General features: G+C 40.2%; 1 protein-coding gene across 1 annotated transcript in view; it reads left to right on the top strand.

Annotated features, from left to right (window-relative positions):
* LOC311525239 (serine/threonine-protein kinase TNNI3K) overlaps nt 1-15,859 on the top strand; it is a 164,903-nt gene that overhangs the window by 15,696 nt on the left and 133,348 nt on the right. The window contains exon 5 of the mRNA XM_084637183.1: nt 2,648-2,758. Within this exon, the coding sequence (XP_084493309.1) occupies nt 2,648-2,758 (111 nt within the window). The remainder of the gene's footprint in view (nt 1-2,647; nt 2,759-15,859) is intronic.

Here is a 15,859-nt window from a genome sequence, read left to right as displayed (position 1 = left end):
TATGTTTGGTCGTCTGCTCTCTCTAAATTACTAATCCCAATGACAATCTTTACACCTTGCATACCATATATAGGAAAATTACTTATAAACGCTTGCACACATTAAAATACTATGGATTTAGCATCTTTCATGGACACTATTTAATTAAACCTCACAACATGTCTGTGAGTTAGAGAAGTATTGTTAAAAGAAAAGGAGTACTTGTGGCACCTTAGAAACTAACCAATTTATCACGAAAGCTCATGCTCAAATAAATTGATTAGTCTCTAAGGTGCCACAAGTACTCCTTTTCTTTTTGCGAATACAGACTAGCACGGTTGTTACTCTGAAAGAAGTATTGTTATGATTATGGTTACAGAAAGAAAAACATTTTCACAAAAGCTTTGCTGCTTCCCCGCCTTGTTTTTTGTCACAAATTTGTTTCAGCTAAAGTTCCCCAGTCAGCTGTAATGTTTGTTTATTTTATTTTACTTTTTATTTTATCTATTGTTAAGAACTGACATTGTGATTGGTGACGAATGAAGCAGAAAAATAAAGACAACACCTGCCCCGAAGCACTATTGTTATCCCCATTTTACAGACAGAGAAACTTAATGCACAGAGAGAGTAAGTGACTTGCCTGAAGATATACAGTACATCTATTGGCAGAACTGGAACTGAAAGTTCCTGGCTTAACTTTCTATTTGCTCACCACAAGACAGTCTTTCTTTCCTAATTATTGTAATATGATCAGAGCCGTCCCTTGGGTATGGCGAATCGGGGCAACTGCTCCGGGCCCTGTGCAAATTATTTGCAAACAGATTCCAATATTCTTGAAAGTATTCATTAGATGGGACTAATTTCTGAGTTTCTTTAGTCAATGATGCTTTGTCTGCTCACAATTTTCAATGCATACAGTCAAGTCAATGAAATGTAGGATTATACTGAAAGTTAAGCATATGCGTAAGTGATTTCTTGACTCAGGATCTTAGTTAGTTACCCAAGTCACACAATACTTTTTCTGTGCTCTGACTGGATTCCATGAAGCTAAGCAAACCATTGCAAATTGTGAATTTTGGAATCAAATATACAGTCTGAAATTTCTTTTGCAGGACGTTTGAAATTTTAAGGCTGCAGGATTTACCAACAGTTAACACACCATAGAACCTATTGTATTAAAATAATTATATATGGAAAGCACAGGGAAATATAGGGATCCCAGATACCATGGTGTGGTAAGTGTTGGTAAAGGATGACGTTTTAATGGCACTCCCTGTGTCTGGGCTGTGGCCAGACGACCTTGTGAGTTTTGATGGGATCATGGCGGAGCTAAGTAGGCTGGACCAAGTTATCACTTGGGGAAGGAATTCTCCAAGGACTTCCTAGCGGAAGCCATTTTATTTTCAGGGTTTTTTTCTTCATTAAATTCAGGTTAAAATATCACATCCAGTAATACAGAACCTTCTTCCATAGAATTACAATTTGGCAGGGAGGGTGGTGTTAGGAAATACTGTAGTTCACGATCTCACGTGGAAGCTGATAATTGCTCCAGTAAGCTGAACACACAGATTTTCAACATTAACAAAATGGCATGGGTCAGCAGTTCCATCTCCACTGCATGTTCTGTACGGCTGATTCATTTATGGTCTACACTCATTTTTGTGTACAATACAGGGAGAGCGAGCTGTGGTGGCAGCATGAGCTTGAGCATCTCTTGCTGTTGTGGTCTTATTATTTATGATTTTTTTACTGTAACACTTAGGAGCCCTAGGTATAGACCAGGACCCCATTATGCTAAGCAGATCAACACAGAACAACAACAACAAAAAGCTGGTCCCTGCCCCAAAGAGAGTACAATCTAAATCTAAGACATGAGACAATGGATGGATACAGACAGACAGTGAAGTACAAGGAAACCACGGGACAGTACTAGTCAGCATGGCAGGCAGTGTTGTGTGTGCTCCTATTGGATGCTGAATAGTCATTTGAAGATGTTTGATTTCCAAGCTGACTGATGGCCAGTTACTCAGCTGATGTAAATTACCATAGCTCCATTGGAGTCAGCTGAGGATCTGGCTCAATACAGGAACAAGTCAAGTTTTGCAGTTAGAACAGAGGATTGGGAGTTGTCCTGGCTTCTGTTCATGGTTCTGCCATTGACTCACTGAGTGATCCCAAGCAAGTTACTTCATTTCTCTGTGCATAAGTGTACCCCTTCGTAAATGAGTTCAATAATATCCACCTCAATTGGCTATTGTCCCTCGTAACACATGGTTTGTGAACTGATCTTACAGTCTCAACAAATTATTATTATTATTACTATGATTTCCATTGCCATTGTCATATCTGGCAGGAATATCAGCCATGCTTTAGCCCATTATGTTGTCAACAAGGAGACTCATCCAAAATACCAAGCTGGTAGATCTGGTATTCAGCACACTGTCCTGTGTATTTGTGGGATTTCCTTCTTAGATCCTGAGAAGTCCTAATGTGCCCTTCTTCTGGGTTTGACACTCTAATGGTTCTGATATTTAAAATAGTCCATACGACCATTTAAAAATGGTTCTGAGGCTAAGTGATATTTAAATATCTCATAAAATCAGGGAGAGACACAGCTTTAGAGATGTCTATTGCCCTAACAAAAACATTTGAAATGTGTGCGTTGTAGGACAGTGCAGAACTTGTGACAGCCCTGCTGCATGGTGGAGCTGACATTCAGCAAGTCGGATACGGAGCTCTTACGGCGCTTCATATTGCTACAATAGCTGGTCATCATGAGGTACGTTTTTGCTCTTCTGCACAGGAAATGATGAGAGTGAATGGCCTGATTAATTGGCTCATTTATCTTTTAGCGTGTTACTGCTTAAAACACAGACAAAACAGCACATCAATAACTCAGTAAATCCGAGCTTCATTTACTGGCACTTCATAACCCCTTGGAGAGGCTATTAGGATTTTAAAAGTTTCTCTTGGTTTGGGTATACATAGAATACACATGAGTAAATGTACCAGGCATATTCATACATCTCCTGCTCTTTGTATAAAATGTTTTTAAAGTCTTGTTAGGAACCAGTGCTATTCCTTTATTAATATCAAAGAATTTAACAAAAGATTTGTGGTGACATGAATGAATATGAGTACCCTTGATGGGATCATTGCTTCCTCCCCAGATTTGTGTATGGAAGGGAAGCTCTGTTCCAGTGTGGAAGTGAGGGCTCTGTTGCACTGTCTCATCTCCTTCTCCAGATCCTGTAGATTATGCTTCACAAGCTAAATGCACATTCTGCACTCAGGGAGGGGGCACAGATTTCTGTATTACCTTCTCCGTGAGTTCCGTCTGGGGATCCCAGGAGCAGCTGCAGTCAGGGGAAGTCCCTAGTATGTGGATTCAACAGAGCCATCCAGCTGTTGAGGTACAGCATCGGCCATTGTTTTCTATGGACTCCTGGGGTTCCACCAAGCTTGGGCGTGAGCCCTATGGCTCTCCCTTCCTGACAGAATGATCTGGAGGAATTCAGTGAGGGGATCCTTGAAAGGATTTCTTCCTCCAGAACCTGCTCCTGAGGTGTGGCGGGGGGGGGGGGGGAGGGAGGGTGAGAGGAGTTCCATTGGAGGCTGCAGTCCGGCCCCTCCTTATCTAAACATGCTTTTAGTCATGAACCTGTTAGTCTATCACTTTCCAGCCTCAATTCAATCGCTTCTCATATCATCTCCTTTGCGTTGCCCTGGAAACAATTAACTCAATTTAATTTATTTATTTTTAAAATATATTTCTTGAAGTGTTTAATATTATGTGTGCAGAATTACTTTTGTAATGAAAGATTCACAATTGCAAACATAATCATAAATGCACAATTATTTGTGTTCTCAATTCTGCTGCTTAAGTTGAAATTACTGACTTTTACAAAACAACAAAACTAGGCTAACTTATGGAAACACACACTTCAGATTTCCTAAAATAGGGCTGGTAGGCAAGGAATGCAGGATAACAAGAAGAAGTTACAAAGAAGGTAATATAGAGCACATTGGTGACTATATTCACAGTTGTGTAATCAGTTGTGCAGTCACAGTCACCTCATTTGCATTCAAAAATATCCACTTGTTGGTGTCAATACAGGAATTATCTGTGTAACTGGAGGCTTCTGCAAACAACTGTGTGGTGCAGTTAAGAAAGCATGTTGAAACTTTGACCCATATTATATTAGGGTGGTATTTCTCAACCTTCTTACATACCAGGGTTCCTCCCTGATCTACCTAGGCCCCATTCACAGTTTATGTGAAGGACCAGAGGTTGAGACTGCCCTGGGGAAAACACTTGCTTTAGGGAATGGAATTTCTTTCTAAACCTGATATTTTTAAAAGACTTTTATTAGAAAGCAACTTAGACTTCAGTTCAGCTCCTAGTAGGGAAGTGTCAACACCTCCAGAACTATCACCCTGGTTTGTACTAATTGGCACCTTTGTTGGCATGCTCAGCAGAGAGGATGAAGACTGAATGAGCACAGGGTCCATCTAGGTTCACGCTGAAGCACACTGGGGCAATGGGAGTAGGGGAGGAGGGAAATGTAGGTGTTCTGCAGATAATGAGAGATTTTTTACTTCAATCCAGTCCTTTTTAAACTATTAAATTCAGAAAAAAAACATAGACCTAAATAACTAACACTCCTCTAATGGAGGGGGAAAATAGTTCTGTGAAAGTACTTATTGTAAAGCAACATTCATGATCTAACTGAAACCACGGAAAACAAGGGGGTTCAGAGGTAAGATTCAAACTCTGTCATTCATCCTGCACTGCAAACATCACCAAAATTGACAGTGCTGCCACTTGGAGAGTGTAACAGACCTGCTAGTCCCACAAGCTTTGAACTTGCAGAAGCAACAAAGCTGAGATTATACTTTCATGTGGCTGCCATCTTGGGATCACTCCACTTGTGAACTTTTGAAACATTCCTGTTTACACTGGAGGCACAGCCAGCTTCAATATGTCTTTACTATCAAACCAAAGGTCTATCTCCTTTTGAAATCAAGGGGAGCTTAATGCTTAACCTGCTTACGAGCATTTTCAAAGGTATTTAAGTACCTAGCTGCATCTTTAGGCCCCTAAATGCCTTTGAATATTTGGCACCATGTCTAACTCTGTGTATATGCACTGCTTAGCACAATGAGGCCTTGATTCTATCTTGCATCTCTGGGCGCTAACATAATATAAATAATAACTACAGCAGTCTTGTCCCAGGGAGGTTCAAGCCAGCCTGAGCAATCTGCACTTCCACAGCATTCCCACTGGGAGTGGAAATTCTGTGCTCTGTTAAACTCTGTACAGATTCACACTTTGACCGTACTCCATAGTAACCCTACTGGCAAAGGATGCCTAGTGGAGGGGCTGAATCACCATATCCCAGCCGCTTCCCTATATCACCAGCGTCACTCACATTTTAAACTGTGCTGGCTGCCTAATCCCCCACGCCTCACATCTTGGTGTGGGGAGAGGAGGATGAGGGTGCAGTGTGCTGTTTCATCCCTCCACCTGGCCAGACTTTCTGCCATTGGGGATCTTCCCCCAGGGTCTGGGCCAGGAGAAGCCAGTGCAGTCTTTGGCTGATTCTCGCCTCACGTTTGTATCCTCTAAATACTTAGAAGCGGTGAATAAAAAAGACACCAAAATGAGAGTAACTCAAAATATTACTTTTGCATTGATTGATTGGGAGCTAGAGATAGAAGCCATAAAGACAAGTCACACAAAAGCCTGGCATTACCTCTGAAATCTGTGCAGATGTGACAAAGTGAGAAAAGGATAAAGCACTGTACAGTTAGTCACACACAAAAACTCAATTAAAAAGCTGTTATTCTTCAATGTTTCGGTCAGCAACTCCAACCGTTATCAAGGGACAAATCAATTTGCAGCATCTGTAGGCAACTGTTTAAGTCTGTGGATGGAGAAGCATGCTAATAGAGCAGACTAACAATAAATACTTTATTTTGAAGGTTGGCTTTTCAAGGAATAGGTTTTGCTGGTGGTTTTGGTGTTTGTTTTTTAGCATTACATTCTTAAACTCATGAGACATCATGTCATTCCCTTCATTAGTCAAGTATATTCCTGGGTCTTGTTGTTTACTCATTAGAAATACTTCCTAGCATATCCTGTCTCAAAAAAGAAGTTACTGTTTACAATGTAAAAAATATACTGTTTACAATGTAAAAAATATATATCCAGTCATTCTGTGCAAGAATTATAATAGGCAAGTTAGCAACACTCTTATTAGTTTTATGATCCTTTCATCTTCTCTGAAATGTACTTTGTGTTTTGTGTGTGGACTCTGTGTTACCTGGTAATGATCTTATGTACAGAGTGATATTTTGCCTTGCTGGGGGCATGGCATTAAGGAAATTGTCTGTATTCTTTAACAGAGCCCCAAGTATCTAAGGTACAATCTGTAGTATATATTCTTTATAAAACAGTGTCTGTCTTTTCAAAAGTACCATGTATATAAAGTAAGGCCTTCTGATCATATTATCTTATTGATTGTGTTGTCTTCCTCATTATGCTGGACGCTCATTAGATTGGGTTATTTACTGGAGTCATTTTAATAGCTCATTATTTCTCATTATAGCTCATCCTGACCTTGGTAACAATTTAAACTGTTTTTGGTGGTCATGCCCTAGTCATTATTTGACAATATTGGGAAACTAGTCACAGTTTGGCAGTGTTCATATTGACTGGGAGCAGGGACTGAGATCCATAGATAGAGCTGTCCGTGGAATCTTGCACAGCATTTACCTGCACTATGCCTGGTTCTATCCAATATTTTAATCTACACTAAATTCACTGATGATAATAATAAACAGAAAATGAATACTATGCAATAATTATGGCAAAGTTTGAAAAAAACCCTCTATTTTAATAAGCATTGTGAAATCTTGAGAAATATTCCACACATCTATGCAGATGTCTCATCCCAGAACTCTTACTTTCTCAAGAAGAGGCATAATTAAGGGAGATATCCACAGTGAAATTTTGAATAAAATTACTCATGATGGACATGATCCCACATAGGCGCACTAATGAAGGTAGTATTCTGGTGGGCTAAGTGGGTAGATTACATTCACTGAAAATTCAAAAGGTTGTTCTGATCATCTGGTCATCTGTTTAGAAGTTCTAAGAAGCTGTGTAGTGTTTCCCTAGAAAACATATATATTACACCTCAAACACTTATGTGAACTCTGACACCACCAGCGTAAAGAATGAATGTTTCTTCCAAACTCAGGTTTCCTAGTCTATGTCTACACTAGCAACTAGGTTTCCTAGTCTATGTCTACACTACATTAACACTACACTGTCCTAATGCAGCTGTGCCACTGTAAGATCTCTCTATGCCGATGGGAAGGAACTCTACGATTAACATAATTAAACCACCCCCAATAAGTAGTGGTAGCTATGTTGGGGGGAGAAGCTTATCTGCCAACATAGCATTGTGCACACTACCGCTCATGCTGGTGAAACTTATATCACCAAGGGGTGTTTTATCTATTTTGTTACAACGTAAATATCAGCACCTGTCAATCTTTTGGGTGCAATAAGTAAGAAAGAAGTGGCAGATTCATCTCTGATCCACCTTTAATAAAAATCTTTTAGCTATACAAAAAGTGGTGTGACAGTTGCAAAAGATTATCTGATGTTACAGTTGTGACATGGTCAGGCCAGATGGCTACAGGAAAATGATCGTATTGGGATCCGGCTTCGCCTACCCACTACTAAAGGATCCCCTGCAACCTAAGGGGGGATCCACAGGACCTGGAAACCAAATGAGTATGGGGGACAACTAATGAAATAACAAGGACAGGAGTGTGGTCAAAGGGTCAAACGAAGGAAACCAGATGGGGACACCGAGCAGAGAACACCAGACAATGCCCATTGCTCCTCAAAGGCATCCAGGGAGTCAGTGGATGCTGCCCAGAGGAACTCTGCCTGGATACGTGAACGGACGGAGGATTGGAAATAGGCCCCACAGTCACAGGAGACTCCATCGGCCAACCTCCTCACTCTGGTTATATAGATGGCCATTTTAGCCAGGGCCAGGAGGAGGTTGACCAGGAGGTCCTGTGACTTTGTGGGGCCACGGATAGGGAGTGCATAAATAAGAAGGTGAGGGAAAAAGTGCAACCTAAAACATAACAAAATGTTCGTGAGGAGCCAGAATAGGGGCTGCAGCCTGGCACACTCCAAGTATATGTGTGCCAGGGTTGCCCTCACATCGCAAAAGGGGCAGATGTCTGGGATAGGGGTAAACCATGCCAAGTACACGCCCGTGCTCATGGCTCCATGAAGGAGCCGCCAACTGATATCCCCGGCGGGCCTCGGGACCAAGGTGGAGTATAGGCTGGCTCACCGGGGCTCCTCACCCTCCAGAGGTGGCAGGAGGTCCCACCATTTTGTATTGCGGCAGGATGCAAGGGTGAGGACGTGAAGGGTGTGGAGCACGAGCGTGTATAGATGTTTCCTTGGCGCCGTCTGGAAGCAGACCGGCTGCAGCTCGTGCAGCGCTACAGGAGAGTGATAGAAGGCAGATATATTAGCTCCAGGTTAAGTAGGTCCCTTTTCCCTGGGTAAGGTAACAGGGAAGGTTCCAGAACAATCAGGAACTTTTTGGAAAAAATTAAGGCAGACAGGCTGATTAGAACACCTGCAGCCAATCAAGAAGCTGCTAGAATCAATTAAGACAGGCAGGCTAATCAGGACACCTGGGTTTAAAAAGGAGCTCACTTCAGTTTGTGGTGTGCGTGCGAGCAGCTGGGAGCAAGAGGCTCAAGAAGCTGAGAGTAAGAAGGCATACTACTGGAAGACTGAGAAGTACAAGCATATCAGACATCAGGAGGAAGGTCCTGTGGTGAGAATAAAGAAGGTGTTGGGAGGAGGCCATGGGGAAGTAGCTCAGGGAACTGTAGCTGTCACGTAGCTGTTACAAGAGCTACTGTAGACAGCTGCAATCCACAGGGCCCTGGGCTGAAACCCGGAGTAGAGGGCGGGCCCGGGTTCCCCCCATCCCTCCATCCCCCCAACTCGCTACTTGATACCAAAGGAATTGACCTGGACTGTGGGTTCCACCAGAGGGGAAGGTCTCTGGCCTGTTCCGCAATCTGCTAGTTGGATCAGCAGAGACTGCGGGGATTGTTCTTCTTTCTTTTCCCCATGCTGGCCAGTGATGAGGATAACTGAGTGAATGGCAGATTTGAGCCATGAAAGTGGCCAAACTGAGGGCTGCCGTGAACCTCTGAGTCGAGCAAGTCCGCCAATAAGCGCAGGACCCACCAAGGCAGAGGAGGAACTTTGTTACACAGTGTACTACTCAGTTTGATATAAAATATGACCTAACTATACTTTCTGAAAGACATAGGAGGTAGGAAAAGACATACTGACAGACATGTCAAAAGAAATGTGAAGTAAAGTGAAGGAGGCCCTGAAATCTTGTGTGCTGTCTTCTAGTCATGTACCAAATTGCTAGAGAAGAGCCTGAACAACAAGCCAAGATTTGAACACTCACATTTGGATCCAAACTTGTGGCTGGCATCTGTCCTAATAGGCTGAATCATCTCCTTACCTCAAATCTGGAAACCTGGGAAAATCAGATCCAGCCATGAATTCTGTGGCTTTTGCCCATTTCTGTAAATGACCTGCCTCTAGGTAGAAGTGAGGACGATTTATTCACAGACTGGAGACTATGAAAAGTACTTTGCCATTCCAGATAATTTCTAAATAAAACTAGAAAAGTCATTGTTTCCCTGAATACTTTTAAAGGTTTTGTTTCAGTTCAATGTGTTTCAACATGCTGATTATCTCTCTGGCATGTAGACTGAATGCACTGATGTTTGGAAATTCCAGTCCAGGTATCCCTAATTTTGGAGTAAGTGCAGTCTTTCATTACCAGCATCATGTATACAAGTGCTGAGCAGCCAGTTCAAGCTCAAGGAAAATAATAAGTATGATGGAACCTATATGAAGAATCTGCATTTGTCAAACAGAAACAAGAGCTGGTTTGAACCAACCAGACCTTGTAATTCTTTAGGGTTTTTTTGCTTGGGAGATCTACAAAAGTACAGGACATGAAGAGAGAACAATTTGTCAATGTGTTTTAAAAGATAGAGTGAGAGCAGATCAGAAGTTACAGAAAGGCAATATAAAAATTAGATTTCAGAGTAGCAGCCGTGTTAGTCTGTATTCGCAAAAAGAATAGGAGTACTTGTGGCACCTTAGAGACTAACCAATTTATTTGAGCATATGCTTTTGTGAACTACAGCCACAAGTACTCCTTTTCTTTTTATAAAAGTTAGAATCACTCATTGGTGAAGAAATATTTATATATTAAATATAAATAATGGGAGCCTGATTGTCATTTATACTAAAACCGTTTATACCACTCTGGCATTGTAAAGATGGCTTAAAACTCGTATACATGTAATTTATGCAAACTTCCAAAATGGTGTAAAGGAGTCCTAATATTAATGAGATACACAGAGGGTGATATCTTGACCCCATTGAAATCAATGGTAAAATGTCCAATTACTTCAAAGTGGCCAGGATTTCTCCCTTCATATTTTACAACATGAAAAGCCACATTTTCAATCTGGCCTATGAATATGGGCAGAAAAGTATTGCATTCACAAATCCCACATTTGCACAAATCAGATAATTTAATACTTAACGACATGTGTGGATGTTGTTGCATAAAATCTTTATGAACAAATATTGAAGCTGGGCTATAGATTTAAGCACATAATGTTGATTGGTTTCTTTATATTGCTTGCTGAAAAATACTGTATATTGAGTACAAAATCATTCTTCCTGCAAATACAAATTTTGTCATTATTTCCCCTTTACTAAAGCAGAATTATTTGCGGAGAGAAATGAATCAGCTACACTAATACATTTTGATTTCTGGATAACGAGACAGATTAATTTACATCTTGCAGGTTCTTAGCTTTCCAGAATAGATCTTTCACATACAACTTGGAGTTCTTTATTATTTAATTATTGTTAGTTGACTAAAGGAAACAAAAAATCATTGATCCAATTATACATTTTTCAATATATCTGTATGAGGATGGGATATCTAACTTACTTTTTCTCTATTTTTTTAAACAGATAAATTGCAGTATGTGCTAGCAGAAAAGAATTTTTAAATTAGAGTCCATATTTTGAAATTCTGGCCCTCCAAACCTCCATTCTTCTCCTCATTTCTATCATTTCCCAAGTTTACTTCTGCCAGTGCTTTTTTCCCCTAGAAAAGTATATGAATAAGGCACCAATCTTGCAATATACTCCTCATGACAGAGTTCATTACAGGATCAATGGGTTAAGAATAAGCCTGTGGGGGTGATTTTGCATAATGCTGTATTTTCTGTAGCTCAACAGAAAAATGTTCAAATGTAAATAATACATATGAGATGCACAAGAGCATAAAGTAAATATGTGCTTCAGATCAGATCATTAAAATGAAGAACAATGAGCAGAAAATACAAAATACCTTGTTTTATTTTACTTTTTCAAGTTGCTTTTTTAAAACTTTTGGGCCTGATCCTGTGAGTGACAGAACACCTCCTACAATGTGCAGAGTGCCCCCAATGGAAACTGAAGTCAATGAAAACTGAGGATGCTCAGCTCCTTGCAAGGATAAAGCCCCTAATTTGATGAGGAATCATTTTTTGTGAGCAATTTAGAAAAGACCCATTGTTTTCTCTGTTAGTAATGATCAGATCTTCGCCAGAAACGTCCCCTACGGAGAGTTGTACTCCATATACTTCATTTGGTTCTGCTGGTTTGGAACCTGAAGATTTATAGTTCAGATTCTGCTTTTTTCTTTCCCTTTTTTATAGAACTTTGAAATTGTCATTCTGCTGAGAATCTCTTCTGCTAGGTTAAATAGCTTACTTTGCACAGAATTTCATTAATATTCATGGAAATTGGAACTGTAAAAAAAACTGTAAAAAGTGCAGTGAAATGTAAGTCAGAGAGGGAAAATATATTTTTGACATTTCCTCCATTTCAATAAAATAAGGGGAAATTATTTATTCAGTTAAATAAATAAAAGAAACATACACACCAGCCTATTATATATATCATTTGACTTTTCCATTTCTTGAGGAAAGATGCTCATTATATTTCAGAGCCAGACAAAGAGCAACTGGAGCTTCTAGCTTTGATTCTCAGTTCTGCTGCAGGGCCAGTTTGTGACCTTGGCACAATCTCCACACCTCCTGAAACCACGATAGTAATCACCTCTATAAAACTGGGAGATTGAAGGACACTGCTGTAAATGAGATGTTCCAACTCAGCTGAGCCAGCTTGGTACATAAATATTTCATCTTCTCTGTGATTTTGTGTCATATTTGTTTACTTTAGCAAAACTAGTTTGTTGGTTTGTTTTATCGTTTAGTGGATGTTTTCAGAGCATGATCCCTGGACTGGAGTCCTCAGTGAGAAGTGTACAAAATTAGAGAAAAATAAGAGATGCTGGAAACCAAATTAGATACCCAGATTAGTTTAAAAAAATGGTTCCTAAGCCTGGTGTTTTAAAAACTTTAAATGTTTCCAGCCCAGAGAGGTCACTGCTGAATTAATAATACATTTTTAATATGCTCTGATGTGCTATCCAATATTTCCACACTGAAACACTAATATTGTTGCAGATTTCATTTTATAAATTAACATTGGCATTTGCAGATGGAGAGGTTTGTGAACTGAGCTGAGATTCCAGTTGGGATAGAGGAATGTTATTTCATTTTGCCACAGGTACCCCTGACACTCTAAAGAGTGAATGCATTTGTTTTCTTGCAACAATGACTTGTTGGTAAACAAGGAGTTTGTCTTATAAGGACAACTTTCAAAGAATAAAATATAGATTTTCACATGTAAATCCTATTTTACAATGGAATATTTTTCATCTCTAGCTTTCACTTGAATGAGCTTTATTACTAGTTTTGGGTGAACCTCAAACAACTTGAGAAACCTTGGAAAGTTTACGTATTTATTTGAAACTTATCTGAATATTTCAAAGTCCTCATTTTCCTTTATCTTTCTCACCATTCCACACTAATGCTTCTAACTTCTACAGTTACATATTTTTCCCTTCCTAACTCTATTTTTCTCCTGACTTCCAATCTCAAGCATCTCCAGTTTCCTCCACCTGACATCCAGTATACCCCCTTCCTTTCATACGTCATGAATGGAGAGGTCTAGTCTGAAGTTTTATTTTATTTATCTGTTACAGTCTGGCTGGCTAGAAAAATCTAATCTCATGAATTCAAGGAGACTGAATCTTCACAGCCCTGCAATTTGTCCGAAGCTTTTTTGTAGTCATTTATGCTGGTGCAAAGTCAATGTAAAATGCTACGAAATCAGGATAGTGGGGCTACCCGCACTTAGCATAGATATAGATGACTACAGAAATTGTAGGCAATGGTGAATCAGGCCCAGATCTTCTCCAGAATTTGCCTTTGTCCAAACCCTGAGGAGTGGGAGGAGAGATACCGGAATTAATGAAACTTGATACAGTAGCCATTTTAGCAGAAATTGTTCCCCAAGATGGATTTGATTAAAGGAGGCCTGTCGCAGACTAGGAGATGGAGAGTTTCCATCAGTTCTTATTTTTAAAAGAGTTCAGTTATGATTTAGATTAAGACCCTTCTTTTCTGCAGAACCAGTTCACCTGTTCCTAATCATTACACTCTTGAACCTAATTATGAAAGCATGTTAGCTGCAAAACAAGATGGAAACTATGCATTTCCAGTTCTGTAGTGTCCAAAATAGCACAAAGATGAAATCATAAGGTAGCCAGATCCTGCCCAATGGTGTGGGTGCCTTGCATCTCCCTTACAGTTTCACATAAGCAAACCTCTTTTACTTGGACTTCTCTTGCTTTCTTCAGAGTTGATCAAACATCAGCTACAAGAAATAATGTGATCAGTTTTTAAGGTGGTACACTGATGAAGGGTCTGTCTATTTGGGGGGGAAGAGTGTTTTTTCAACTGAGTTAGCTCAGTTGAACGAGTTTAACATGATTGGAAAGCCCCCTTAACACCCCTGCAGACAGTTTAACGTCTTCAAAGCTGTGCAAGCTGGTTGTGTGGTACTCTAGCTGGAAGCCTAGTTTTTTCAAAATTGCCTACAGCTGCACTGCTGCAGCCTTTTAAGTGTTGACCTACCCCTAGAATTTGAAGTCGTTGTGTCTCTTTGAAAATGAGACTTGGGCTCGTAAGTCACTTAGGCATTTTTGAAAATGTTACCCCCAATGTCTGCATGGGTGTTAAGGGAGCTTCTACCTTGGCTACAACACAACCAGCTAACACAACTGAAAAGGTGTTAAATTGTGTCTACATAGGTGATAAGGGAGTTTCAACTAACTTGACTGAGCCCCCAACCCATCTACTCAATCCAAGAGTCTGCCTTTTGAAGCAAATTGACTCTTGTAATGTAATGTATTTAAACCAACAGGTTAAAGCAATTGAGATGTTTCAAAAATATAGTGTTATTAATTAAATGATGAGGGCAAGACAATTGTCTTCCCATAATGTATCACAAAGTCACTTAAACCATTCTATGTATAATATATTCAGATAAGAAAACAAAACACCTCAGTTCCTTGGCTACCTGCTTTGGACGGAGAAACTATTCTTGTGGTACGAATGGTATATTTCAGGAAATCAGTACCTGCATTTTTCATTACTGATTTTATCTGTGACCCAACTGTGTTTATCTTATCTATTCCAATGAGGCTAGGAGAACATACAGATAGTGTGTCTCAGTTCTGTCTTCTGTCCCCAAGTCTATCAAAAAAGAATATGTTGAAACATTTCAGTAGACTTCTTCCTTAGTTAGACAACTCCTTTAATTGTAATTAGTGTTTCACAACCATTTGGAAGCTTCTTTAGGCATTTACTGCTTCATTCTGATCAAGGGTAATTGTACAACTCTTACAGACCAGCAAAGAGTTAAGAGACTTGCCAGTTTTGTGCAAAGGATCTTTACAGGACATGACTGATTATATCTATACCTGCTAAATTGGAAAGAATTAGGCCAGTGCTTGATGCTCCTCTTCTTTAAGTTTTAATGGCTTAATTAATAAAGAAGCTCTGAAAAGCATTGCAGATACTTTAGATGTGTTAACACAGGGATATACATAGGCTAATGCTGATGCATATGGCTTAATTGTTGAAGTTGTCTTTCTCATTTTAATTTTACCTACTAGAAAGTCAATATCCATTGATTTAATTTTGTTAGAAGAATTCTTATCTCCTGCCCTTCTCCAAGAGACAAAATCTTTATGTAATCTTTATGCTGCCCTTACTTCAAACCTCTCACAAGCAGACTGAAGTGCCTCCTTTCCCTGGAAGGCATTCAGTCCCCATGGGCAGGGACCTTCTTCCACGACCCATTTTCCGAGGAGGGTGGGTTCCTCAGCCACCCCCCATCCCTCTGGGTCCCCTAACACTTCCTCCATTTCCTTTTTAATCTCATCCCAGGTTGACCTCTGCACCTGGTATGGGCCCTGGTTCTTCCTTATCCATTTATCCAAAAAATCCTTTACCCTGGCTTGCCAGAACCCACAACTACCATCGTGAGAGTTCGCGATACCCCCTCCAAGCAGCTGCGCAGACCATTGGGGAGGGGGACTTACAGGCTGCCACTCACCTATCCGATGCGATGTATTCAAGTCACGGCACCAAGATGTTAGGGGGCTTATTCCTTCACCCACGTACTTCCCTGGTCCTTCTTGCATGAACAGAGAGCAACAATACCTGAAGTCCAAAGGTGCAAACAATTCGATGTTTTTGTGGGTGAACTTCCAGCAAGCATGATTCCAGTTTCCTTCCTTTGTGTCCCCCTTCG

This window comes from Lepidochelys olivacea (genome assembly GCF_965140295.1).
Source record: "Lepidochelys olivacea isolate rLepOli2 genome assembly, chromosome: 8".
Classification (NCBI taxonomy): Eukaryota; Metazoa; Chordata; order Testudines; family Cheloniidae; genus Lepidochelys; species Lepidochelys olivacea.
This window is presented reverse-complemented; position numbering and strand designations above follow the sequence as displayed.